At 32.7% G+C, this 25,448-nt stretch overlaps 4 protein-coding genes across 5 annotated transcripts; 1 reads left to right on the top strand and 3 right to left on the bottom strand.

Moving 5' to 3' along the window:
- Positions 1 to 514: 514 nt before the first annotated feature.
- On the bottom strand, positions 515 to 3,951 carry LOC117917289 (rRNA-processing protein FYV7). Of its 2 annotated transcripts, XM_034833511.1 has the most exons (4): positions 3,582 to 3,951; positions 1,906 to 2,015; positions 1,378 to 1,693; positions 515 to 896 (listed from the first exon to the last, which is right to left on the bottom strand). In XM_034833511.1, exons 1-3 carry the CDS (start codon positions 3,772 to 3,774, stop codon positions 1,406 to 1,408), a joined length of 591 nt encoding a protein of 196 aa, XP_034689402.1. In that variant the 5' UTR covers positions 3,775 to 3,951; the 3' UTR covers positions 515 to 896; positions 1,378 to 1,405. The 2 variants fall into 2 exon arrangements, with proteins under 2 accessions (XP_034689402.1, XP_034689401.1); XM_034833510.1 differs by lacking the exon at positions 515 to 896 and having other exon boundaries at positions 1,146 to 1,693; positions 3,582 to 3,949.
- A 3,239-nt stretch (positions 3,952 to 7,190) lies between these two features.
- On the bottom strand, positions 7,191 to 8,915 carry LOC117919231 (bidirectional sugar transporter SWEET14-like). The gene is made up of 6 exons (XM_034836362.1): positions 8,808 to 8,915; positions 8,661 to 8,697; positions 8,362 to 8,575; positions 8,108 to 8,269; positions 7,874 to 7,993; positions 7,191 to 7,764 (listed from the first exon to the last, which is right to left on the bottom strand). Exons 1-6 carry the CDS (start codon positions 8,854 to 8,856, stop codon positions 7,516 to 7,518), a joined length of 831 nt encoding a protein of 276 aa, XP_034692253.1. The 5' UTR covers positions 8,857 to 8,915; the 3' UTR covers positions 7,191 to 7,515.
- A 7,920-nt stretch (positions 8,916 to 16,835) lies between these two features.
- On the top strand, positions 16,836 to 17,897 carry LOC117918454 (CASP-like protein 1E1). The gene is made up of 2 exons (XM_034835136.1): positions 16,836 to 17,222; positions 17,319 to 17,897. The coding sequence occupies exons 1-2, from the start codon at positions 16,963 to 16,965 to the stop codon at positions 17,665 to 17,667; spliced, it is 609 nt and encodes a 202-aa protein (XP_034691027.1). The 5' UTR covers positions 16,836 to 16,962; the 3' UTR covers positions 17,668 to 17,897.
- Positions 17,898 to 18,475: 578 nt separating this feature from the next.
- LOC117918453 (zinc finger protein CONSTANS-LIKE 13) lies at positions 18,476 to 21,776 on the bottom strand. The gene is made up of 4 exons (XM_034835134.1): positions 21,138 to 21,776; positions 20,551 to 20,760; positions 20,078 to 20,361; positions 18,476 to 18,820 (listed from the first exon to the last, which is right to left on the bottom strand). Exons 1-4 carry the CDS (start codon positions 21,735 to 21,737, stop codon positions 18,730 to 18,732), a joined length of 1,185 nt encoding a protein of 394 aa, XP_034691025.1. The 5' UTR covers positions 21,738 to 21,776; the 3' UTR covers positions 18,476 to 18,729.
- Between the last annotated feature and the right edge of the window lie 3,672 nt (positions 21,777 to 25,448).

Below are 25,448 nucleotides of genomic sequence, written 5' to 3'. Positions count from 1 at the left end.
TCTTTTTCTTTTCCAATTGTTCTACTTGTGATATTCGAGAAAGTTTCTTGATATGGAAAAAAAAAAAAAAAATTATAAAATAGGAATCCAAATTTATAAAATATAAATTTTTAATGGTTATCTAAAAATAATTAACTTTTTATACATTTTTTTTTTATCAATTGATAAATGCATAAAACTTAAATTATTTTTAAAGGATTCCCATTTTGTCTTATATGTGTGTAAAAATATATATTTTTTCTATATTTTTAATTTTTAATTATTCTCTAAACAACTGAAATATATTCTCATAAAATATCTTAGTTTTGGAAAACTATTTTTTATAAAAAAATCACTAAATATGTTTTCGGAATTTGAAAAACAGTTCTGAACAAAATCCTATTTTTTAAAAACAGTTCCAAACATCTTCTTTTCAAGTGTTTTCTTGTGACGCCGAGTTTTCAACCTAGGATTTGCAGAGAAGGATCGTGTACCCCACAGAGAGCTCTGTTTACATTGTTTTTCAAACCCGAAATTGCAGAGAAGGATCGTGTATTTGCCATCAGAGCAAGAAATTCTAGAATATATGACGCTAAAGAAAGACTCGAGTCTCGACCCACAGCCGTGTGGGCTCCATCTAAGACCCACAGCCGTGTGGGCTCCATCTAAGATCCAGAGTGCTGGGGACTTTTCCCACCCAACCAACAAAGACTTTCCCGGAAAATCAATGCAGAAAAATATGCCCGTAAGACTGAAAAAGTCCAACAAAATGTGCCTGTATCATCGTCAAAAAGTTGGGTTCAAGAGTAAAACTTCATCACATGGTTTCCAATTAAGTTGGGCAAATTTTCTGTTGGAGTCTTTCACTGGTCTCTCCTCCTCTGGTTGAGAAGTATGAGGCCACCTTACTCCACAATCTGCACAAAGGAAAAATGCAGCTAAGATCTAATATTTCAAGCTGATTTCCTCGGAAAATTGACATTCTTTTTTGATGCAGTGATCACATAAAAACATAAACTCTGAGACCCACTAGCTAAATACAAGGCAAAACAATCATTGTTGGCTTCAAATATTCATATCACAAATCTACTTTTGATGATATATGTTTTCAGATGACTTAATCAATTTCACAGATGGGTGGGGGAAGACTAGATGGAAACAGTGCATAAATGAAATACTGGGAAATATACATTTAAGGTAGTGGATCGAGTACTCTTGTATAAAGACTTAAATTGTTTAGGAAGCAGAACAATCAAGAAAGCACTCTGTAAAAACAATCCAAAAATGCTATACTAGCTGAAATAGTGTCATATTCTGAACAATAACATTACACTACAGGTTGAAACGATTAGGTATTTTTGTTAATTGGGTCAATTAGGATTGCGATTGTGAGAATACCAGCTGTTGGTTGCTTGCTATCCACCATCTAACTTGTAGAGCCTTGAATAGTCTGCAAAAGATGCTCAATTCTGTACTTCATTACAGGCTGACCCTTTCGTGTCCTTTTGAACATCTTCTCTCGTGCAGCTTTCCTCTGAGATTCAACTCTCTCTCTTTTTTCCTTCTTGGCTTGAAAAATTGTGTCTCTCTCAATCCTTGTCCTCTCTTCCTCTTCGCGTTTCTTCTCATACAGTTCTTTCAAGCTGTGTGAACTATCCTTCTTCTTCTTGTTCTTCTTACTCCTCTGACTAACACCTTCACCTTCATTTTCATCCTGTAACAGCAATTGAAAATGGTATGAATTTGGATTGCTAGTTCTACAAACTAGAATACATCAAAGATCTTTTTGGATGCCATTAGTAGATTGCCCATGATAGATGTAATCAGGGGAGCCCAATCTTTCCTAACAAAAAAAAAGGGTATAGTTTTCATCAAGAAATTGACAACAAACACTAACACTCAGATGAAGTTAATAGAGAATCAGACCTGCGGTTGTCTTATAGCTGAGGAAATATCATTCTGCTTGCCTTGTTGCTTCAGGGACTTCTTATACTTGCTCACATACTTGGCATTCTTATAGAACTCCTTTTGCTTCTCTAATCAAAACAGAATAGAAGTGTTGGTAAACAAGATCAAACTAAGGTCAAAAGACTAATGTTTCTAATTTGACCCATCTTTCACATGAGGGATCATGTATGCTTCACTTGGTTGCTTAAAAATGTTTGTAACAGAATTTATTTATTTATTTTTTAACCTTAGACATTTTATTATTTGGAATCTGAGGAAACAAAACCTCCACTTTCCCAAGCCCAACACAACTGCTTGGCTTAGTAGAGCTGATTTGTTAATTATTTGGAAACCAAACCACAGGAAAGCAGATCTTAAATCTTATTATCTAATCTTTTATTCCCATCTTTAAGCCACCAAACACAGAACTAGGCATAATGGACAATAGCACTCATTGACAGGTCATTGATTTCACAAGTTTAACCAGTTAGCTCAAACCAGGTTTTTCACTGTGATAGTGGTCCTCAAAGTTTTGAGGTGATCCTTCTGGTTTTCACCTTTTTCATTTCTTGGCCAGGCCAGTTTTTTAGCTTCCTATTTGCTTTCTCTGAGAACGTTCCACAACCATCCCTCAAACTTGTTGTAGAAAATAAATAGGATGGAAATGATCCAATAATTAGTCATTAGGTGTTTTTAGCATTGATTAGCAAGAAGGCGCCCTTCTATATGAAGGAAAAACTGACTCGATCCAACTTTACTCCCACTTAGATTGTTACTCAAGCTACTGCTTTCCATGCACTCCAAACCAAAATCCTCACCAGTCTATTTGATTTTGAAAATGTCATGGACTGGTAATTCAGAACAGTCCAAACAGAAAATTATTTGTCACATCCGAGGCCACCCCATATCTCCTCCCTCTCTTTTGCATTAGTAGGATTAAAAAGTTTGCACTATTGACTACAATGTTCAATTGGGCAAGCGTGGGATTTTATTTATATCACACAATTGAACTTCGTAGCTATGTTTCGTTCCCAAAAAGAATTAAGAAAAGAGAAACAAATGCTAAGGAAAATGATTTTCTCATGTTTGGTTCTATTGTGGAAAATATGAAAGAAAATCTACTATAATTAAAATTAATAAGAAATTTATGCATTTTTAAATTATAATTCCTTCAATTTTTTTTTTCCTTCTACTTTTCCTCACATTTTTCCTCATATTTTCCACAAAACAAACATAGCCCACAATAAGTTCAAGTTTCAAACAATACATTCAACATTGCACCAAAAAAATGAAGACAACAAAATCAAAACCACTTCCGGAACAGACTACAAAATTTCAGCTCAGCATATTGGCCAATCATAGCCTTCCAACTTAAAACCAAATTTTCTCCTTCCAGAACACGTCTACCCAAAAACCCAACTGGACCTAGAATCGTCCAAAATATTTACTACTTCACAATCTTCAAATTTTATCATGCTAATATAAAGGCAATTATTTTGTTAATTTTCAACACCCAATACCAAGCTTCTTCAAGAAATTCGATGGAATGAAAAGAAATTTAACATTTGAAGAAACCCTAGAACTGAAACATAACAAATACGCAAAATCCAATGAATAAAATAAGCGCAAGGGTTTTTATGTAAAAAAAATTATACTTATTAATGCAGGGTTGTAGTTGTTGCTCGTCGATTTAGCATTAGCGAAGGCTTCAAGAGAAAGGCCTCCACCGCCAAGTCTCCTCATATTCTTCTTCTTCATCATCATCTGTTTGTGCTTCTTGATTGATTTTGAGCCGTTGATGGGAGCTCCACCGTGATGGCTTTCATCTTCTGCGGTTCGACTCTTCATCGTTGCAGAAGACACTGTACCTAATCGCACACCCTAAGTTTGGAGAAAAACCCTAATTTTGAAGAACTGCGAGAGGAAAACTCAGGCGTCGTATTCGTGGGAAGATTGAAGGTAAGAGTTGGGTTGGGACGGGTCGGGGCTTTGGCTGGATATTTTATGCCCTAACGGCCCTGTTGGCCGTGCTCGAACTGGATCAAGCACTGAGTCCCGAGCCGAGGCCCAGTTCTTGGTGAAGCGGAAAACTCATCATGTGTTGGCTTAGCCCACACCAAACACCAAACACAACAAACAATACGAGGTTAACGAACATAAATGATAAATCTCATTTATAGTTATATTTCTTCTTCTATCTTTTTTAATGAATATTTTTATTACATATAATTTTAAAAATAAATATTTTATGATAATTTATTCACTATGGAAAATTTGAAATTTTGGACATATGATGCATATTCCATAAGTTGCCATTGTCTCTTTACGTGCAGGTACTAATAGTCGAAAATCTTGATTTTATATGAAGGAGTATCAATCTCCCTGACAAACATCTATTTGCATGAACCCAACTTCTATGAATAGATAAAAAGATGAAGAAAAGACAAATGAAATAAAAAAAAGATTAATTTCATTTTCACTAAAGTTTAGTGTAAATATATTAAGATATCATTAGTTTTAAATTTCGTTAGTTAGTACCCATAAACGTATCTCATATGTGATATTTATGTTTTTAGAGACTTGTTAAATAAATCTACCTAAAATCTTTCTAAAAATAAATTTTATAAATAGAATAAATTTATGGGGGTGTTGATCAACAAAATTTGGAATTAACGGTGGTTATACAAAACCTCATGGGTTTGAGGGAAATTAACCCGATAAAAAATAAAAAAGATGACTTGAGAATCTAACATTTAAAATAATTTGTACTTGATTTTATTGGTGATAAATTATTTATTGACAAAAACTGATAAAATTATAAAAATTTTCTTAACATATATAAAATATGCATTAATTTTTAACAAAATATTACCATTGAAGATTTGTTTCACCATTGTTTTTTAAAAACAATTCTTAAAATCAATTTTCAATTGTTTACAAGAATAAAATTTTGTATTTAAGAACTTAAATATAAAAATTAGCTTTCTTAACTTATCTATATTAAATAAATAATTTATGTTTTAAAAGAAAAATTACATATGATATAATAATTCAGTTAATTTCATTCATATTCTTTGAGATTTCGATTAAATACATCTAACTCTCTTAAATTTGAAATCTCATTAAATACCTCATTTATCCTTTTTATTTCTTATTTTCACCCACCTCCCCTCTCATTCAAAATAAAGAAGTTGTAGGATGAAATTTGAAACCTTATCTACATATATTTAACCAAGCCGGGAGGTAAATGAAATTAATCTTATAATAATTTTGTAAAACATATCTACTCATTACCATAGGCTTTAAGAAATAATAAGGTATGCTTATTTATTAATTAATAAAAATTAAATTAAATTAGATATAATTACATTTATTATATTTAATTATATTAATAATTGACTATTTTTATTTAATATATGTTTAGATTTTTTGTTACAAAATAAACATGTGCATCATGACACTACTATATGTTTTTAAACACAAATATTTAAAAGTTTAAAATTTTTGCTTCAATTTTTTTAAAATTATTTTTTCATAATTTTTATTAAATAATTAAAAAAATATACAATATTAACTTTATTATGATATTATCTGCACTTGGAATAAACCTAATTTTTTTTAATAAAATATTGTTTTTAAAATATTATTAGTACTTTTAATTATTACTTATAAACCCTATAAAAATTAAGTGATTTTCAAAATAAATTAGCCAAAAAATATTTTTTATCAAAATTTTATTGAAGATATTTTTTGAGTTAAAAAAACTATTTTCTATTTAAAAAAAATAAAAATGGCTTCAAAATTTTTTTTATATTAAATATTTTGGGTCGAGGGGTGTTTGTGGGTGACACGTAGAGTTCCATTCTCCCACTGCCAAACAAACCCAGACCCCCACACCACAAAAAGAAAAACAAAAGGGAAAAAGGTGGCCTCCCCTTGCTTTAGACCGACATTTCATCCCTGAAAATGGAGCAAAAGTACAGCAAGAATACTCCAGGCCACTGCGTTCCACCCCCTAAAATGGAATGAAAATACAAGAAGAATCCAACCCTATGTGCTCTCCTACTCAACCGCCTTGCTGTTTGCAAGATTTTGAGCTGAGATATCTATCTACACTCCTTGTGTTTTGATCAAACTATGCATCCAATATAAGTAAGCTTAATTGCAGGTGTTCACGGAAATGACTCCAGGCCGACTCCCAGCACTTTTTCCTTGTAGGGTTTTATTCAAGTTGGGACAATGGGTTTGTTACATTCAACCCATACATAACACATGAATCTATAACATATACCTAAAATATTACCAAGACCCGTATTTGGAATTGGAGCTAGCTAGCTAGCTGGCTAGGGCTATAATTTAAATCACAACCGATGTTGCAGGTTTGGTGGCTTTGTGGTATGTTTGACTAGAAGTCATTAATTGCTGTATGAAATCAATTAGCTTCACAAATTCAAGCAAAAAAAAGTTGAGTGCCTAGCCTGTTGACTACTTACTGACCAGCTCATTGATATCTTTGTGACTCACTCACAGATGTGTGGTGGCAAGCTTTTTAGCATAAATGTGGTTTTAGAGAAAGCATGGATGAAGTTGTGAGGCTAGCTAGCTGCAAGCTTTTTAGCATAAATGGGGTTTGAGGCCACAATTAAGAGGGTGATTAGCCATCCAGCCAGCTAGCTACATAGCTGTAATGCCAAATATGATTAATTCCCACTTTTCAAGTAGTTCATGTAGGCACGAAAGATTGTATGGTTGGTTTCTTTGATCATCGAGAGATTAAAGACTTGTTGTTCTATCAAATTCTTATTTATAGTATGATCCAATATGGGATGTGTCTCAAGCTTAGTAGGCCATGAGCTGGTCCTTCATCCATTAATTAATGCTTCATTTCATTTTCATCTTTTCAATATTTAGTTCCAGTGATCACATCGTGTGCAGGAGTATGTAAATATGGAAAAACACTCTCTACCGAAAGTGGGTCATTTATGGGATTGAAGGTCGTAACGGTGAAGAATTATAATGGGATCTAACAAACCATTTTCAGAAAATCTACAGAACATACGCCCTCATTAAAAACTTGGTCTGAGATGATCATCTGCCTAAGTTTGTCTTCTCTTTAAGCCAAGGAGAATTCATGCAAAGTCATACTCTAAACCCCAGTAATGGTAACCAGCAGCTTGAGTTTGGTAATATGAGGAGTTGGAATTCCCAAAAGAAGAAGGCATAAACTCAAAACAGACTATAGAATTTGAGAAAAGAGGGTGATGAAGACCAAGATGGATTTATTTTCATACATAGCTATATATAACAAGTACACCCTCATGGTATTTACTGTATTTCGCTGGTTAGTGTAAGCGATTATTCTGGAAAAGGAAACATGATGGAAAGAAAGCCTCAATGCCCTCAAACAAAACCTAACAACTAAACTACTACTGTTATGATATATATATATATATAAGCCCTTTCTTTGTATGAAACTGATCATCCTCTTCTCTAGAACTGAGTAGAACTATGTCGCTTTCCTCATCCTTGCAGCTATCTTTCATTCTATGTTATCTCACACCCTTATATCATATGCCCGTATACACACCCTCACACCTTCAGTTCACCACTTGGCTCAACCGCCTTGTCCCTAGCGCCACCTTCGGTCATAGCAGTGTCTTCTGGCTGATCATTTGGGTTTGTATCAGTATTCTCCGCTTTCTCCAGTGTGGGAAAAACGAGGTCGTTTGGTAGTTCTTGCAGCTTAAATTCTGCGAGCACGCCTTTCTTGGCATTCTTGTAGATGGTATACAGTATCATCTGGGCGATTCCGAAGGAAAACCCTAAGATGTTTGGAAACTGATCATGAAATTAACAAGAAAGGATGATATGTGAGTAAAAATATATACAATAACTAGCAATAAATTTTTGGCAAGTGAAAATAGTCTTGAGGGCTTTGGTTGCTCACTGCTATGTAGAAATCTCTTATCAGAAGGCCATAGAAGAACCACATAACAGCACAAATTGTGAGGAAAAATGAAAGTGGGAAAGGCATGTACTCCACGCTCTTGGTTCTTATGACCAGCCTCTGCAAACCAGAGGAAAATTGAGAATCAGACATGGGTGGATGGATGAAGAAAAAACCATAAATTTGAGTATTGAAGCATATATTGAAAGTAATACTAGTGTAATTAGGCAGTACCATGATACTAAGAGGAGCTGCAAAAACGCAGAGAGAGCAGGCGGCGCAGACCCAACCGACTATCTTAGCTCTCCGGTGCCCCTTTGACAAGAAGAAGGTGGAAAGTACGATCGCCCCATAGACCCCGGTGTTGAACAGGAGAAGCAGTTTTGCTGTATAGATCTGCAAAGCACCAAGCTTAATTACATAACCCAAGAGGAAAAACAACATGATATTCATGTAAAGAAGACTAAATTGAAAGAAAGATAAAGCACCTTGGCTGGCCTTGGTGCGTATATCATATACACAAGGAGGTATGTAGCTTCTATGCACGTCCCCACAGAGTTGATGGTGATGAGCATTATTTGATTGTCAGTCTTAAGGAAAGCATAGTACAGCAACAGCATAGCACTAAATAGTGCAACTGAGTAAGGTATGGACTGAAACCCTTCAGTAGATTTCCGCTTGTAGATCCTGTAAAAAGTTGGCCTGAAAAAAACCTCAAAGAAAAATCATAGTTAGAACATAAAGAGAAAGGGAGAGAGCCAAGGAAAGGAGAAAGAAAGAGCTTTACAGTGGGGCCAGATACACCAAGAAGGAGACGATGTTGCCTGCAGAGAGAGAGAGAGATCAAAGAGAAGAAAACATATGACAAGAGGGATGCTAATATATAAGAGTAGAAGAAGAATTTGACAGGAGGAAATTAATGAAGTAAAGATACCTAGAATGCCAAAGGCAAAGGCCATGTGAGGAACAGTTAACATTGCCATTCTTGGGTGTGGAGCTCTCTTTGTGGGGAAGATGAAGCTGTGGATGAGGGGCAGTCCGAAGAGCTAATATGACAACTCTTTATGCAATCGGCTACTCTTATATAGCTACAGAAAGTGGAGATGACATGGGGGTGGCTTGCTTTAGGGCTTTGGCTTTGAGCTGCTGAACTATCTCTCTCATTCATGAATGTGAACTTCTTTTTGAGGCTTAAACTGTAAGTTGAGAGGGATATGATCAAAGCTCAATTTGGACGTTTGATGCCCATACCATCTTAGGATATTTGCTCATTTCATCAATATCTTGATTTATTGCTTCACGGCATGCATGCCCTAGCAAGCCATATGTATCTCTGTGTAGTGGGCCTTAACCTCCCAAACTTGTGCCCTATTTGTTTTTCTATGTAGTTTAATGAGTTAATTTCATGGTCTTCATTCCCATTTTGGTTTGTGGAAAAAAAAAAAGGAGCCAAGTGTATGAAGAAATTACATAGATAACAATTGTAACAAAGAAAATTCCATGTTTGTTATGCCTTCCCATTCATACACATTCATGTTCTATGGCCTCTAGTACATTATTAAGTGGAACCTCAAGAATTTGTTCTCACTACTTTACTTTTGTTTGCTTTAACTTGTAGAACATTTTCCATGCATGTCAAAAATTTTAAATGTTTTAATTATTTTCCCCTAATGATTTGATGGATATAATCCTCCTAAGTTCTTTTCTAATGCTTTTAATAACTACTTTTTGGGATGACTTGATTTATTTCAACAAGTATTGATTATGCATTCATGCAAAAAAATTATACCTGTTTTTTTTCAAAATGACTTTTGTCGTATTGGTACATTCGTGCGTGCGGTAGTTAGTAAAAGTATATTTTGTCATTATAATCACAGTCATAATTGATAAAGTGAAATTGAATCATCAAATTTTGTAATAGTTTGTCGCATGCGCGGTAGTTCACGTGGTTCGCAATGATCTGTCGTATGCCCTGCAGTTCACGTGGTTCATATCATCGTTGAACTGAAACCTTTTCCCTGTTAACTTAATCCGTTATTTTTGAGACAATAAAAAACAAACTCAAATTGACGACGGTTAAAATGTCGTTATCTGATAAGATAGTGATCCAGAAATCATACGTAATATACTAATTTAAAAGTTGGTATGTGATACAATCATAGGTAGCGATTCATATGTTAACGCATAATACGATGATAATAAAGATGTTAATGATCAAGATATTAATGCACTACACTTGTTCATGATTCTTTGGGTCAATCATACATGGGCTTTTACACAAGCCCATTGAGAACTTGACTAAGGCCCATTGGGCCATGGTGTACTCTCCATTGAAACCCTAATTAAGTGGCTCAAGGGGTTAATTAGAAATGGAAATGGCTTGAGCCATTGAACCATTAGGTGACGTGAAACAAATGATTGATAATAAGGCCAAGAGAAGTAAAGGTGGGTGAGAGTTGTTCACGTTAGCCAAAGTTAAGGGATGGAGTTTGCACGTGAGACATCATACCCCACTAGCCGTTACATTTAAACGGTCTTCACTTGGCTTAGCTTCCGCCGAGTCTTAACCAGCTAGCTAGCTTTTAATTACTTAAAATATTTGACCATGTGTATATCTTCTTCCTCAAATTAAAGTCCATTTTTGGAACCAAATTTTCCATTCGGTTGTGAGCCCCACTCCTATGTGAAAATCAAGGGTCCAAAATTGTAACATAGCCTAATCCTAACCCATTTGGACCGTCGGATCATCGATGTTGTGACAATTGCTATAAAAATACGTGACAATAAAACGATAAATTTGAACCGTTTGATTAGTAATATCAAAATAATCTTTTGATTAAACACGTAACATAAATATCAGATTTTATAAAGATACTATAATTTATCAGTCAAATTAAAAAAAATATCTCAAGTACTTTACAACTAAATTTTCATTAATTTCTATAATCATAAAATAGTGCTAGATATTATATCAAACTGCAATGGGACAGTTGCACACGAAAGTTTTCTAGCCCTAATCATGGTGGTAGATATTTGGAAGATCTATTGATAATTTGATATTAATCAAGACATGTGGGAATGATTCACAAAATCTACCACCCTATTTCATTGCAACATATCATGTGGGATTTTTTTGTTTCTAGTTTCGACACATTATATCTTAATTTAAAATTGTTACAATAAAGTATATATTTCATTTTGTAGCCGCTATGTTTATAATATGCTTTAAAACTTTATTTTTAATTAAAGGGTTGCTGTATATATAGATATTTTGGTCCGTCTATTAGGAATACTTCCATGTCAAAACCCCAATCATGATACAAATGATATCAAGAAATCAAACTTTCCAAATCTTTATATTTCCTGAGGCTTGGTTTGACATGATCATTGCTTGAAAAATGCCTTGGAAAAGCTTTCACATTGGGATATATATATCAATTAAAACATTTTAAATCTTGGAAAATTGTGGCTGCGCCACATAAGCTCATAATGTGTCGTGCCATGCCACCACAGACACCAAGGAAGTTGCCACGTGGCCAGAAATCTCGACCGTTACCAAACTATCCGGGCATTAAAATATTAGGGAGGGGAGTAAGCCAAAGAAAATGCCAAACAACGACATTGCTTTATGATCTCTAAGCCTATTTTTTTTATGTTCTATTTCTGACACTAATGAACATGAATTGTTTGTCTTGATGTGGGTTCCTTTATTTGGTCTGTTATAAGTCTTCTTCAGTTTCAAGCCTTTTCTCCTCCCTTGCTTATCCGTCTCTCTCCTTCTTCTTTTCCCCCCATTTATGGGCTTTAGTTTTGGTTCTCCCTGCTACATAGGCCAAAGCATTGTCTAAAATTAACTCTCCAAGAACAAGAAAGAACACCTTAGAGCTCTGCTGCTATTTAAAGGCCAGAAAGCTCGAGATTCACACATCTTGAATTTTGTTTTGTTGTTGGATATGTATTTGTAACGGTCGCTATTCAGATGTAAGCAGTCAGCTTCATCCCTTTTATTTAGCTTTTCCTTTGTTTCTTTTCGTCCGGGAAATCATACCGGCATGCTTATCTTAATTTATATAGAGTTCGAAAATGATAAAAAAATCCATGGAAATTAAATTCGAACCGACTAGATGAGCTAATTAATTTACTGATATTGAAATGATTAGAGTTAATTTATTGGAATTATATACTAACTGCTTTTTATTATAACTTGGTTGTTCAGCATGAAGTTAGCTAAATTGTTAATGATTGTGGGTCTAGGTGATATAATTTAAGAGGCTTTAGATTATGAACTTTAATTTCATTAAAAAAAAAGAAAGAAAGAAAAGTAAAGGTAAATGTATGGAAGTGTTTTTGGTATTAGAATGAATGAAATTTATTTAATATTATATGATAAATATGAAGAGTCTTTCAAAGTCTATTAATGAAGTTTAGGTTTTAAAGTTAGTAAAATTGGAGAATGAATTGTGCGCTATGGCCTATTTGTTAGGGGGTTGGTGACAGTTGAAAAAAACTCAGGGAAATGGGAATAGTTAACACCTGTTATAGAATAGTGAATATTTTATTTACACAAGTTCAAAATTTTTCACTAATAATAACCATCCATATGAAAAGATAATAATAAGCTAAGAATATCTAAGTAAAATGATAATAAGTAGAATGTAGAACAACCCTCCTAAAGGAGGTAAAAAAACCGTGGAGAAGATTTCTTCTATATCAATCAAAATGAGAATACGACTTCTCACTAACTTCTATCTATCTTATAAATTAGTGAATGTGATATCATCCAAGAGATTTTAAATTACTAACTTTGATAAAAAAAGAAAAGAAAAAAGAAGAAGTAAAAGTAGATCAATGAAAGCCTTTTTAGTCTTATGATGAATGAAATCATAGTTAGTTTATTTGATATTATATGACAAACATAAAAAGTCTTTTTAAGTTTGTCCACGAAGTTTAAGCTTTAAGTTAGAAAAATCGGGATCTGTATTGTGGGCTTTGGCCTATTTGAGGGAGGTTGATAATAAACTCAGCAAAATGGGAATAAGTAGCACCTATTACAGTAGTGAATATTTTATTTGCACAAGTTTAAAATTCTTCCCCGATAATAACTATCTAGCAAGAAAAGATAATAATAACCTAAGAATATCTAAATAAAATGATATCAAATATGATAAGAAAAAACCCTCATAAAGGAGGTAAAAAAACCCTAAAGAAGATTTCTTTCATTTGAATCAAAATAAGCCTTATAAACTAGTGAAGGTGATATAATCCAAGAGACTTTAGATTACTAACTTTGATAAAAAAGAAAAAAAAAAGAAAAAGAAAAAAGAGTAAAGGTAGATCAATGAAAGTGTTTTTAGTCTTAGGATGAATGAAATCATAATTAGTTTACTTGATATTATATGACAAATGTGAAAAGTCTTTTGAGTGGGTCCGTGAAGTTCAGGTTTTAAAGTTAGAAAAATTGGGATCTATATTGTGGGCTTTGGTTTGTTTGTTGGGGGTTGATGACAATGTCTAAGTAAAATGATACCAAGTATAATATGAAAAAGCCCTCCTAAAGGAGGTAAAAAAACCTTAAAGACGATTTGTTCTATTTGAATCAAAATAAGCTTTAGAAACTAGTGGAAGTGATATGATTCAAGAAACTTTAAATTACTAACTTTGATTAAAAAAGAAAAAGAGTAAAGGTAGATCACTAAAAGTGTTTTTAGTCTTAGGGTGAATGAAATCATAGTTAGTTTATTTGATATTATATGACAAATATAAAAAGTCTTTTTAGTCGGTTCATGAAGTTCAAACTTTAAATTTAGAAGAACTGAGATCTATATTGTACACTTTGGCTTGTTTGTTAGGGGTTGATGATAAACTCAACGAAATGGGAATAACTAGCACCTATTACACTAGTGAATATTTTATTTTCACAAGTTCAAAATTCTTTCCCAATAATAACTATCTGGTAAGAAAGAATAACAATAACCCAAGAATGTCTAAGTAAAATAATACCAAGTATAATATGAAAAAAAAAAACCTCCTAAAGGAGGTAAAAAAACCTTAAAGAAGATTTCTTCCATTTGAATCAAAATAAGCTTTAGAAACTAGTGAATGTGATATGATCCAAGGTACTTTAAATTACTAACTTTGATAAAAAAAAAGAAAAAAAAAAGATTAAAAGTAGATCAATGAAAGTGTTTTTAGTCTTAGGATAAATGAAATCATAGTTAGTTTATTTGATATTATCTGACAAATATAAGAAGGCTTTTTGAGTCCATTCATGAAGTTCAGGCTTTAAATTTAGAAAAACTGGAATCTATATTGTGAACTTTGGTTTGTATATTGGGGGTTGAAGATAAACTCAATAAAATGGGAATAACTAGCACTTATTACACTAGTGAATATTTTATTTGTACAAGTTCAAAATTCTTCCTCAATAATAACTATATGGTAAGAAAGGATAACAATAATTCAAGAATATCTAAGTAAAATGACATTAAGTATAACATGAAAAAACCCTTCTAAAGAAGGTAAAAAAACCCTAAAGAAGTTTCTTTCATTTGAATCAAAATAAACCTTAGAAATTACTAAATGTGATATGATCCAAGAGACTTTAAATTATTAACTTTGACTAAAGTGTGTATTGTGGGCTTTGGCCTATTTGTTGGAGGCAGATGACACTTGAAGAACAACTCAATGAAATGGGAATAGCTAACATATGACACAATAGTGAATATTTTATTTGTCCAAGTTCAAAATTCTTCCCCAATAGTAACTATTTGACAATAAAGGATAATAATAACCTAAGAATATCTAGGTAAAATGACACCTAAGTATAATATGGAAAAACCTTCCTAAAGGAGGTTAAGAAAACCCTAGAAAGGATTTATTACATTTCAATAAAAATCAAAATACAATTTCTTACTAACTTCTTTATGTTAGAAACTAGGGGGAACTCATATCAAGTACTTGAGGTTGAAATTCATTATCTTATAAACATAAAAGATCAGTTGGAAGAAGTGAAAAGATTACACTTGGATAACTTCATAATCAGTTGAAGAAAGAATTTCTACAATCGCTTACTAGTTGATTCTTAGCCCAAGTTGGCTATCCATCACAAAACGCTTGGGGCAGTCACCATTAAGCCTTAGAACAATACTACAAACAACTCTTATTTTCTTTCCTTTTTCTCTTCAATAAACTACCACCTTCAATTTTTTTCAACATCCATAACAAGAAACCTTAGATGCTACCTATATTTGGGCTTAGAAATACCAAAAAAGAACAGCCCAATATATATGAATTTAAGAGACTTTTAATGGACCGAAAAAAACCTAGCCTAACACTATTATGGTGGCTAAATTTTTGTTGCATTGGACTTTACTCTTTCTCATGATCGATAAGTCCATGTAGTCCATTGTAACTAAAAAATATGAAAGGATAAAGACACAAGTGATTGCATTGAAAACTCTTTCATTTTATATTGTTCTAACTTCCTATTGTTATTTACGTATCAAAGTTGTGAAAACTTTTTAGGATTAGCAAGCAATATTAAAAAATGATATGAATTTGGATTGAGGCTAATTGTAAGAGTTTTATTTTAAATGAGAGTTTTAATTTGCTTAACTCATTTAATTATTGTGTTATATTAACATAATTATTGTTAGCCTAAGGTTTCACTTGGCAAATTTTGCTAATCACAAAACAAATGATTATGATTTAATCATGTGTTTGAGTTGTTCGAAGATAATCATCAAATATTCAAGCCAATGATATATGTGAAAGCATGAATCAAGAAGAGCTTATTAAATATATTGTTTTTTTTTCTAGGATATTTATGCAATATAAGGTTAAGGTGTATTAGATATGACTTCTTGCATATATTTAAACAACACATTGTTTCACAATTTTTAGAATGGTTTAATTTGGATGAAATAAGGATTGATGACAAGTGATCTTTTCTAAATTGATTATTAAAGTTGAAATGGTTTTCTAAATTTTATGAAGATCAAATCTAACCACCCCCCTAGACAATTGTAGCTTATACACTAGTAAAAACATACAAATTTATAAGTTCATTAAGTAGAAAATGGGAACAAGTTTTGACATTATCTAATAATCATTTTATTGGTTGAGGGAAACCACAACTAGTTAAAGTATTGATCAATCAATTCCACACTTTGTTGACTTGTGACCTCCCAAAGTATAACAAATAGTTACACAATCAATTAGTTAAGTTGTAACTCGTATTTAATTACTAAGTACAACTTGGAACTCTCATTTAAAGCTCTTGAAATTTATTTATGAGGTTACTAATAATAGAGATTTATTCATAAATTAAATCCTTTAGTGTACCTTGACTAGGTGGGGGGAACGTTTTGAACCTTGTGAAGGTCCATTGAAATTGTGAATAGGTTAATTGAAAGGTTTTGGTTTAGAAATCCCTTGATTTAGAAGAAAGGTCTCAAAAATAGGAAGAAACAAGATGGAGTGGATGATGACAATTCTTAAATCATTGTCAATCTTTTGTACTTCGGGAATCAACCGAGCTTATAAATTGTTCACCAAAGCTATCCTAATCTATTAATGAACTTGGGAGCAACTCAAGGACACATAGTGCCTACTTGGCCCATCTTAACCTAACCGTAAGATTAGAGAATGAAGACACTGATCCATTGAAAACCTTGAATTTCAATGAAAACCCATGTGACTCATTCGATATACATACTTTTTTTTTTTTTTTTTAGCCTTAATGAAAACCAAGAGTAACTATACAGCCTTTACACCAAATGAATAACCCAACATCTTGTGCTAATTAATAAAAAGGTGGAAGACCTGCTCATAGTACCTGCAAGCATCCATACTCACATAAATTTTGTCTATTGTGCCAGGAGCTGTAATGACTTTCTGCGCTCCTACAGATTCCAAAGTGATCAGAGTTGTCTTGTTACGGATTCAATACATTCACTCTCCTTCAATGCATCTCCATCTTCCTCCCTTCAAACCCCATCTACCCACTTTCCCCTATTAATACAACACATGCACTTCTCCTCCATCTCCATTTCTTCCACTTATTCATAAGCTTTCTCCTTCAATCTCCAATGGAGTCCCAATGCAGGCCAAATGTGGATGGGGTGCATAACGGAGTGGAGAGCCATGTGAAGGTGGTGGAGAAGCCAAGGAGCGTGGGGTCGTCTTCCGAGTTCGTCCTCCGCATTCTTGGGCTGCTTCTCACATTGATTGCTGCAGTGGTGGCCGGTGTTGATAAGCAGACCAAGATCATTCCTCTTACTCTCATAAAAACCCTGCCTTCCCTACATGTTCCTGTCACTGCTAAATGGAGTGATATGTCCGCTTTTGTGTAATTTATCTGGCTTTTTCTCTATTTTTCCATGTGGGTTTTGTGTTTTTGGAGTAAATTAAATGATATATGGTTTAACATATTCTTGTTTTGAAGGTACTTGGTGGTGTCGAACGCAATAGCATGCTCATATGCTGCAATATCTCTAGTACTAGTGAAAATGCTGGGCCGGAGGGGGAAAGGTGGCAGGGTGTTGGCAGTGATAGTCCTAGACTTACACATGGTAGGGCTTCTCTTCTCGGCCAACGGAGCTGCAACCGCAGTTGGAGTCCTGGGCCAATATGGGAACTCACATGTTCAATGGAAGAAAGTCTGCAATGTGTTTGATTCCTTCTGCCACCACTTGGTCGCTTCTCTAGTGCTGTCTTTTCTCGGGTCACTCTCCTTTCTCGGGTTGGTGTTGCTTGCCATTTTGAACCTGCACAAGAAATCTAGCACCAAGTAATTTTGGTTTAGTAATTTCTTGGTGGATGGGGCAAGGAAAGTTGGTAAATATAATGCAGTACTTGCTAGTATATGCTCTGTTTGCAGTGATCATGCATAGCGTAGGCTATGTAAGTTTGTAATTCGAAATTCGAAAGTACCGCCTATAAAAATAGGAAATATTTTAGGTATGGACGATGTTGTGTGTGATTATTGTGATATTCACTCATACAAAGAAAAAAGTTTCCAACACTATATATATATATATTACCCGACCAAAGTAGGTTGTTACAATCGTATAACAGCAACGTATAACCTCTGTATTGGTGAATTATCTGTAAAGAAATCGAAGCTAAAGAAGAAATTTTTGAGAAAGAAAATCATAGAGACAAAGAGAAAATCAAAGGAAGGATGCAGGAGAATTTGATAAATTGCCTTCATCACTCCTCTTATTGTATCCAAGAGTATAAATCCAAGCTCTGAACCAACTTCTTGTGAGATGACCAGCTTGTTGCTGGGTACCACTGCCAAGCAGACTTACGCAATGCAACATACAGAGTTATTTGTCACTGCCAAGTAGAACCATGCAATGCAATGTGCAGAGTTATCGCGAAGTAGTGCTGATAGTCGTAGTCTGATACAATCTAACAATAAAATTGGTTATTTCTAATATTGGGTTGAGGGGCTCCGATTAGAAAGAAAAAAAAGAAGGGTCTGTTTGGTCATAAATTACATTTTTTTTATATATATAAAAATATTTTAATGATTTGATTTATATTTTGAATTTTAAATTATTTTAAGAAATAAACAAAGATGCATTCATAGCAAGATACAGAAAATCATCCAAGCTTTAGCTCAAAAAATGTAAGAAGAATGGCAGAAATATCACTAGACTTCATATCTCACTGAAGGAAGAAACTACTGGACAACCAAACTGGAGCTTCAAAAGGCTATTATCATACAAAACAAAACAATTCAACTCAACTCAACTGATACAAGACCAACATACATTTCTTTTGAAACAATGTGGTGTAAACTGAGAGCTAATTCTACCAGTTTGATGCCATGGATGCATACTGCAATTTCAGTGATCCATCTTAGCAAAACGCCCCTTGATTCGTATCCTGCTCTCTGCTCGAGCCTTCCGCGACTCGTACCTGATGTGCTTCTCATATCTGTTGTTTTCCAGGAAAAGAATATCAGTCCAAGAAGTTCAGAAATCTCGAAAAAAATTCGAATTAAGTGTTCGTTTCTCATGCTTAATTGTATCCAGTAAACAGAAGTCGACAAAGGATTCACTGTTGAATTTGGTAGAAGTTGAAGTTTGAAACTTGTTTTTGAAGTTTCTGGGAAGGACTGAAAACCCTTTTAAATGAAAACTTTCTATTGGAGTCCAACAATGTCGCTCTTAAGTCCGAGATGGATCACCCAAATGATGGCTCATAAAACAGTTCCATAGGGGTGGATTCAAGTGGGGCTTAGAGGGGGCACATGCCCCACTGAAAAATAAAAAATTTACCATGCAAAATTAGGTTTTGATCCCATAACCTCAAGTTTTGTAGAGAAATTATGCTATCAATGAGTCAAATCTTACTTTTTACCTTAATTTTTGCCCCCCTGTATCTAATCTCTTTAAGATACGAATGTATTGAGTAGTTGACATCAAATTGTTGAGCCCTAATGCAATTTCCCAAGAAAACTAGGTAGATCTATGTTTAGATTGAATCGCATATTATTTTCTTACGGAAGTTTGGGGATGAGTTATTCAAATTATGACTCTTAGAAAAGACACCACTCTTAAGCCCAAGGATGAGTCACCCGAATGATGACTCTTAAAACAAACTTATAAGGTGTAATATCGAATGTCATAAAAAGTATTGGGGTCTACTTTCATTGGACACCAATTGGTTTTTCGATGAGATAGTCAAAACTCGATCTAAGAGTTGGTATTAGTAATACCCACTCTCAAGCCTTGGGATGGGTCATAACCTTATAGAACACCAATTGGATTTTAGATAAGATGGTCAAAGCCCAATCCAAAAATTGGTATCAGCAGCACCTGCTCTTAACCGTAAGGATGGATCATCCAAATTATGCCTTTTAGAAAAGGCTCATGAGGTGTAATGGTGAATGTCATAAAAGGTTTGGTCCACACCAATTGGTTTTTAGATGAGATGGTTCAAACCCGACCCAAGACTTATATAGGATACGATATATATCATGCACTCTAACACCTTAACATCCGGAAATAAGATATACCATAATCAACAACCAATTTTCCTAAAAGCTTAAACTTGTAGTATTTGAACCCATAATACATATCATACACTTTAACAGATCTAGTTAACTATTTCATCTTCCTCAATGTGCTTATGTACTTCAAACTATAAATTCGAGAAGATTAACCACAGGGTGAGGGGTGGTAAAGATACCTTCTAGTTTTCTTCTTCTCCTTGTACCGTGAAATTGCAGAGTCTCTTTCCTGGCTGTTTAGCTCATGCACAGAAACTTTAGGAAGGGCTGGTAATGTTTTTGTAACAACAGGACACTCTGATTTCCCTTCATCACTACCATTGGTATGGCTTACACTACCACCGATATCTGAATGTTTCCTGGGAACCAAACACTTTTCGTCAGCACAACTTCCTAATAGTACAGATGGGAGAACTTGATTTGCAGCCTCACTGCCATCACTGCACCACTGAAATGCACTTGCCTGCATGGAGAAGAAAACCGAACTCAAAATCCAAGCAAAAGAAAAGCACAACTTGTCCACTATCACACTGCTAATACGATCCAAGCAGAATTGGAAAATGAAGGAAAATTGGGATCAGATTAGGTCACCAACAACCACAAAACTTTCTGAATAAAAGAACATACTAACCAAAGATGAAAAACCTTTTACCTCATAGGTAGGAAAAACAAACTCCACCTCATGGTCACAACTGTTACATTCATTTTCTTTCTGAGTGAGCTGTTTGGGTATATGGGACTGGAAGCCAATAGGCGGTTTAGCATCTCCATGATCAAAATCAAAACTCAGTTCGGTCTTTGCCAATTGGCGAAGCTGATGAATTATTTCTGCTTTGTGTTGCCCGCAAGGAGCGCCACGGTTCTGATTCAATAACAATGTCACTGAAGCAAGTTAAAAATTATAGTAGTAGAAGAACGAGCACAAAAGGAACCAGCAAATCCCTCCAAATTCAAGTGAATTGGGTGGATATAAACCCCAAGACAACACCAAAAATCAAGGCTATAGAACTTATCAAGTCAAACAAAATAAGCCATAATCTCCATCTGGGTGCTGAAAAGTGTGCTAACAATAAGAAGGAACAAGATTAAAACAGAGAAAAACCTAAAGATTTCAAAACCTCAGCCAAATTGAGCTCCTGCTACTACTTGACTCGCTTAATAAATAAAAAATGTTCCATTCTTCTGTTTTCTGAGCAACCAATCAGGGTGAGACACAGAAATGAACAACTGGGTACTGACCTTGGGCAGAGGTGGAACCCCCATAGCCTGAAAGTTGTGATCACAAGCAGTTGAAACAATCAAATCATCAAGATTAACAACAGCAGGAGTGTCCCAAACCAGGAAATCTGAAAACTCTTCATCCACACCCACCGATTCATAAACCCCACACCCCAAAAACTCATTAACCTCATTCTCATCTCCACAAAACAAAGATTTCTTCCCCAAATCTTCAAACCCAACAAACGCCAACAACTCCGTCACCGAAGGTTGCCCAGAGAACCCCTCCAGAGGCCTTCGATCATGCGCCGACGACAAAGAACGGCCGTGCTTTGCCCAATCACAGTTCTGGCAGAGAACGAGGTTGTCGGTGGAGCAGAGAATCGAGGCAGGCGAGGCATCACAGACGTCACAGAGGCGTGAGCGTGTGTGCTTGGTGAACAGCTGGTTGGTGGAGTGGACCTCCCGGTCGCAGGAGAGACAGAGCTTTGCAGAGTCGGCTCTGCAGTACAATAGAGCCATGGAATCTCCACAGAAGTCGCAGAGCCGATTCTGGATCGTCATCTTCTGGCCTTCTTCTTCGCGTCGATGATGCGAATTGTCTCCCGGAGAATCACTCATGCTCGCTGTTCTACTCTGTTTTCGCTGTGTTTTAGCCAGGTTTAAAATATCCACATCTACTGCAGATTTACATTTTGATATTTTGTCGATATTTCTTTTTTATTTCTTTTTTTTTTTTTTTTTTTTTGTGTGTTTCAACCTATGTTTTACTGATATTTTTGAATATATTACCATAATTGATTGATTTTTCAATTTTTTTATTAAATAAATAACTTATAATTATTTTATTATTATATTTGATTTAATTTATTACAAAAAAATATAAAAACATAATTTTTTGATAGATTTTTTTATATAATCTGTATATTTATTAAACATAATAAATATAAATATTAAAAAAATTATAAATATATTATTATTTATTTGATATGATTCAACACGTTTAAATTAAAATAAATCATAAATTTAATATTAAATATATTATCATAATAATATTATAAAATAACCTATAATGCAACTTAATAATAAAATTACATACATAAATTTATATTTTTTATTGAGAATATTATTATTAAATATGAAAAATTATATATATATATATATTTTAAAAAATTAAATATCTATTTGCCTTTTTAAAGTTTTTCTTATTATATTCATAATTTTAATCAATTTTTATATATCCGATAAAGATATATTCATAATTACCTTCTATATTTTCGTCCTTGGTTTTACCCGTTAAACCTCTGTTTCTTGCTGGAAGGAAAAGGGGAAACTGGTTCATGGCTGTGGATGTGGCAGAATCCAAAGAGAGAGCTTATCCATTGAGGGGCATGGCTGTGGCTGTGGCTGTGGCAGAATCCAAAGAGACAGCTTATCCAGTGAGGGGATATGGAAGAATAGTATTCCGAGTAGAAAGGCTCTGCTGTTGATAATTATGTTTGGTCACCGAGAAAAAGATATTTTCACTGCCAAAGAGCAATCAAAACTCAAACGTGGCTGCTGCCACAGCATTAATGGTGATTACTGGGAATCTCGCTCTACAACAGTGTGAAAGTAGGCAAAAAAATTTCCTTTTCTAGAATTCAGACTTATTTTTTGAGGTCTTAATTTAAAATTTATTACTTTTTTATTTTAAGAATTACATTTATCTTATAAAATTAATTTAAAATTTATTATATTTATCCTCATTAATTTAATTAATATTTATTTTCATTAATTTTAAGTTTTTAACTCATATTTATTTTCATTAATTTTAAATAATAAATTTCTTTAAAAAATATTAATATTTAAAGCATTGTAGATGAAATATTTATTATAAAAAATGAATCATTGAATGTAGATTTATAATATTAAAATACATTTTTATTAATATAGTAAGGTAAAAAAAAAAACTAAAATTAATAATAGATTAATTATTTTGATTTAATACTTAAAATTAAAATAACAGTTGTAATATTAAGTAATTTTATTAATCATGTTTAATTTATTTAATAATTTAAAATAAATTATTTTAAAATTTAAATTTTAATTAATTTTTATTTTAAAATTTGTAAAATTTTAATTAAGTAAAAATTTGTAACAAAGAATTGAGCTAAATAAAGTAGAAAAGTAGGAGATGAACTTCAAAAGTGTTTCATTATAATAATGTTAAAACTAACCAAATAAAGCTTCAATTTTTTTATTTTTTAAAATTTTTTGAAGAGGACCACATGAAATTTCCAAATTAAAACTTTATGGGCCAATTAATTAGCAACTTTTGGCCTTTCTCGTGACATCACTAAAACCAGAAGTGACCCATAAAACCCAACCAACACATTGTTGGTAGATGTCATTTATTGACCTACTCCTTTGGACCGCTCCCAACCACATGATTTTTCTATAGAAAATTTATTTAGATTTCACTTCATTTATCATTTACTTTACGAACGTCAATTATTTAATTATGTTTTTGTCATTAGTTTTTTTTTTTAAATGATTTTTGTTTTTTATTTTTTATTTTTCTTAAAAATATCATTGATTAAAGAAAATAAACTTAAAAAAATAAATCAATGAAATCTTATTTAATAATAAGTTTTTGCTCATATGAAAAGGGATGAAAATAAATATAATTAAAATTATAAGATATATTCTTTTAAAAGAAAATAGAAAAAAAGAAAAAAGGAAAAGTCTAAACAACGTAATGATTTCTAAGGGAGATCTTTGTCTCTAATGATTTATTTTTATTTTTCTTTTTTATATTTTGTTTTGAACTATATGAACACGTCAAGTCCATGAAAGAAGAGGGTTGCAAGGACAGCAGCCACGGGGGTTAGTATGATTGCTGGGTCTTTGCAGGGTGAGTGGGCAAGCAAGTGGGAACACAATCACCGAATCAGGAAGAAGGTGCATGAATGAGAGGGACAGGTGAAGGCAACCTCGTGAAGATTTTTATTTTCTCACCAAAGCTCACATTTATGTTGGTGGGGCCACTCTCTGCCCACCACATGGCCGTGCCTCAGATCCCCTCTGAATCTTCACAGACATTGTGTTACCCTTCTTGTTTTCGATCTACCCCAAAAAAAAAAAAAAAAAATTACTTAACCCAATACTTAAAAAAAAATACAAAGAAAAATAAGAGGAAAAAAAAAAGTGAAAGAAAATAAAAAAATAAATTAAAAATTGATAAATTATTTTTTTTGTTACTTCAAACTCATTTTATTTATTTTAACTCATCAATATAAATATTAAATAATTTAAAAATACATAAATTTTTAATTAGTTTTAATTATATTTGATTTTCTTTGATATTTTTTATAGGACAACAAAACATAAAAAAATCATTTTCCTTTGTATTTTTTTTTTCTTAGTATTTTCCGGAAACCAAACATAACAAAAAAAGAAAGGTGAAAATTGAGAAGAATATATTAATTTTTTATTTAAAAAAAAATGATTTTTATTGATTATGAAAAAAAAAATTAATTTAATTTTTTTTTGTAAATTTTAAAAAATTTAATTTAATTTAGTGACTTGGAAAAAAATACACCATTTTTCAAAAAAAAATAAAAATAAATTATTATTATTATTATTTAAAAATCAAACATCTTAAAAAATATATATATTTAAAATTATGTATGTAAAAAATAACTAAAAATATGTCAAAATTACTTTTTTTAAATGATATATTTTTAGAATACATTTTTTAAAAATTAGTTTTCTAAAAATAATAAATTTTCAAAATAATTATTTAAAAATTAAGATAAAAAAGTTTGTCAAATATTATGGTAGAAAATAATCAAAATAATTTTGAAGGGTATATTGGTCTTTTCACTTTCTATATTCTTCTTATCAATTATGCAATTTTTATGGGTCAAACATTAATTTTTGAGCCCAACAGATCCAAAACACAATTGTCTCTTTTCTAATCTTCAAAGCTTTGGACCTTTCACCAATTTGGATGGTTGATGACGTTGCTTCACTTTTCGGATGATAGAATTTTAAACCAATGATATTTATGTTTTTCTTTTTTTTTTTTGGGAAAATTCTTAATTGGGTAAGGTTCTTGCTATTTTCGAATCATGAAAAACAATATTTTAATATTTGCTAAAATTCAACCTTATTTGAAAAATATTTTTCAAAGTAATTTCTAAAAAACATAGTATCAAATAAATGATTTTTTTTTAAAACATGTTTTTAATAAAAAATATTTTAATTAAAATCACTTCTAAGTTGAAAATGTTTTAAAAATTAAAAAAACGCATACAATTGAAGAGTTAATAGGTCTTTTACTATTCC

This window comes from Vitis riparia, chromosome 7, assembly GCF_004353265.1.
Source record: "Vitis riparia cultivar Riparia Gloire de Montpellier isolate 1030 chromosome 7, EGFV_Vit.rip_1.0, whole genome shotgun sequence".
NCBI classification, from domain to species: Eukaryota; Viridiplantae; Streptophyta; class Magnoliopsida; order Vitales; family Vitaceae; genus Vitis; species Vitis riparia.
This window is presented reverse-complemented; position numbering and strand designations above follow the sequence as displayed.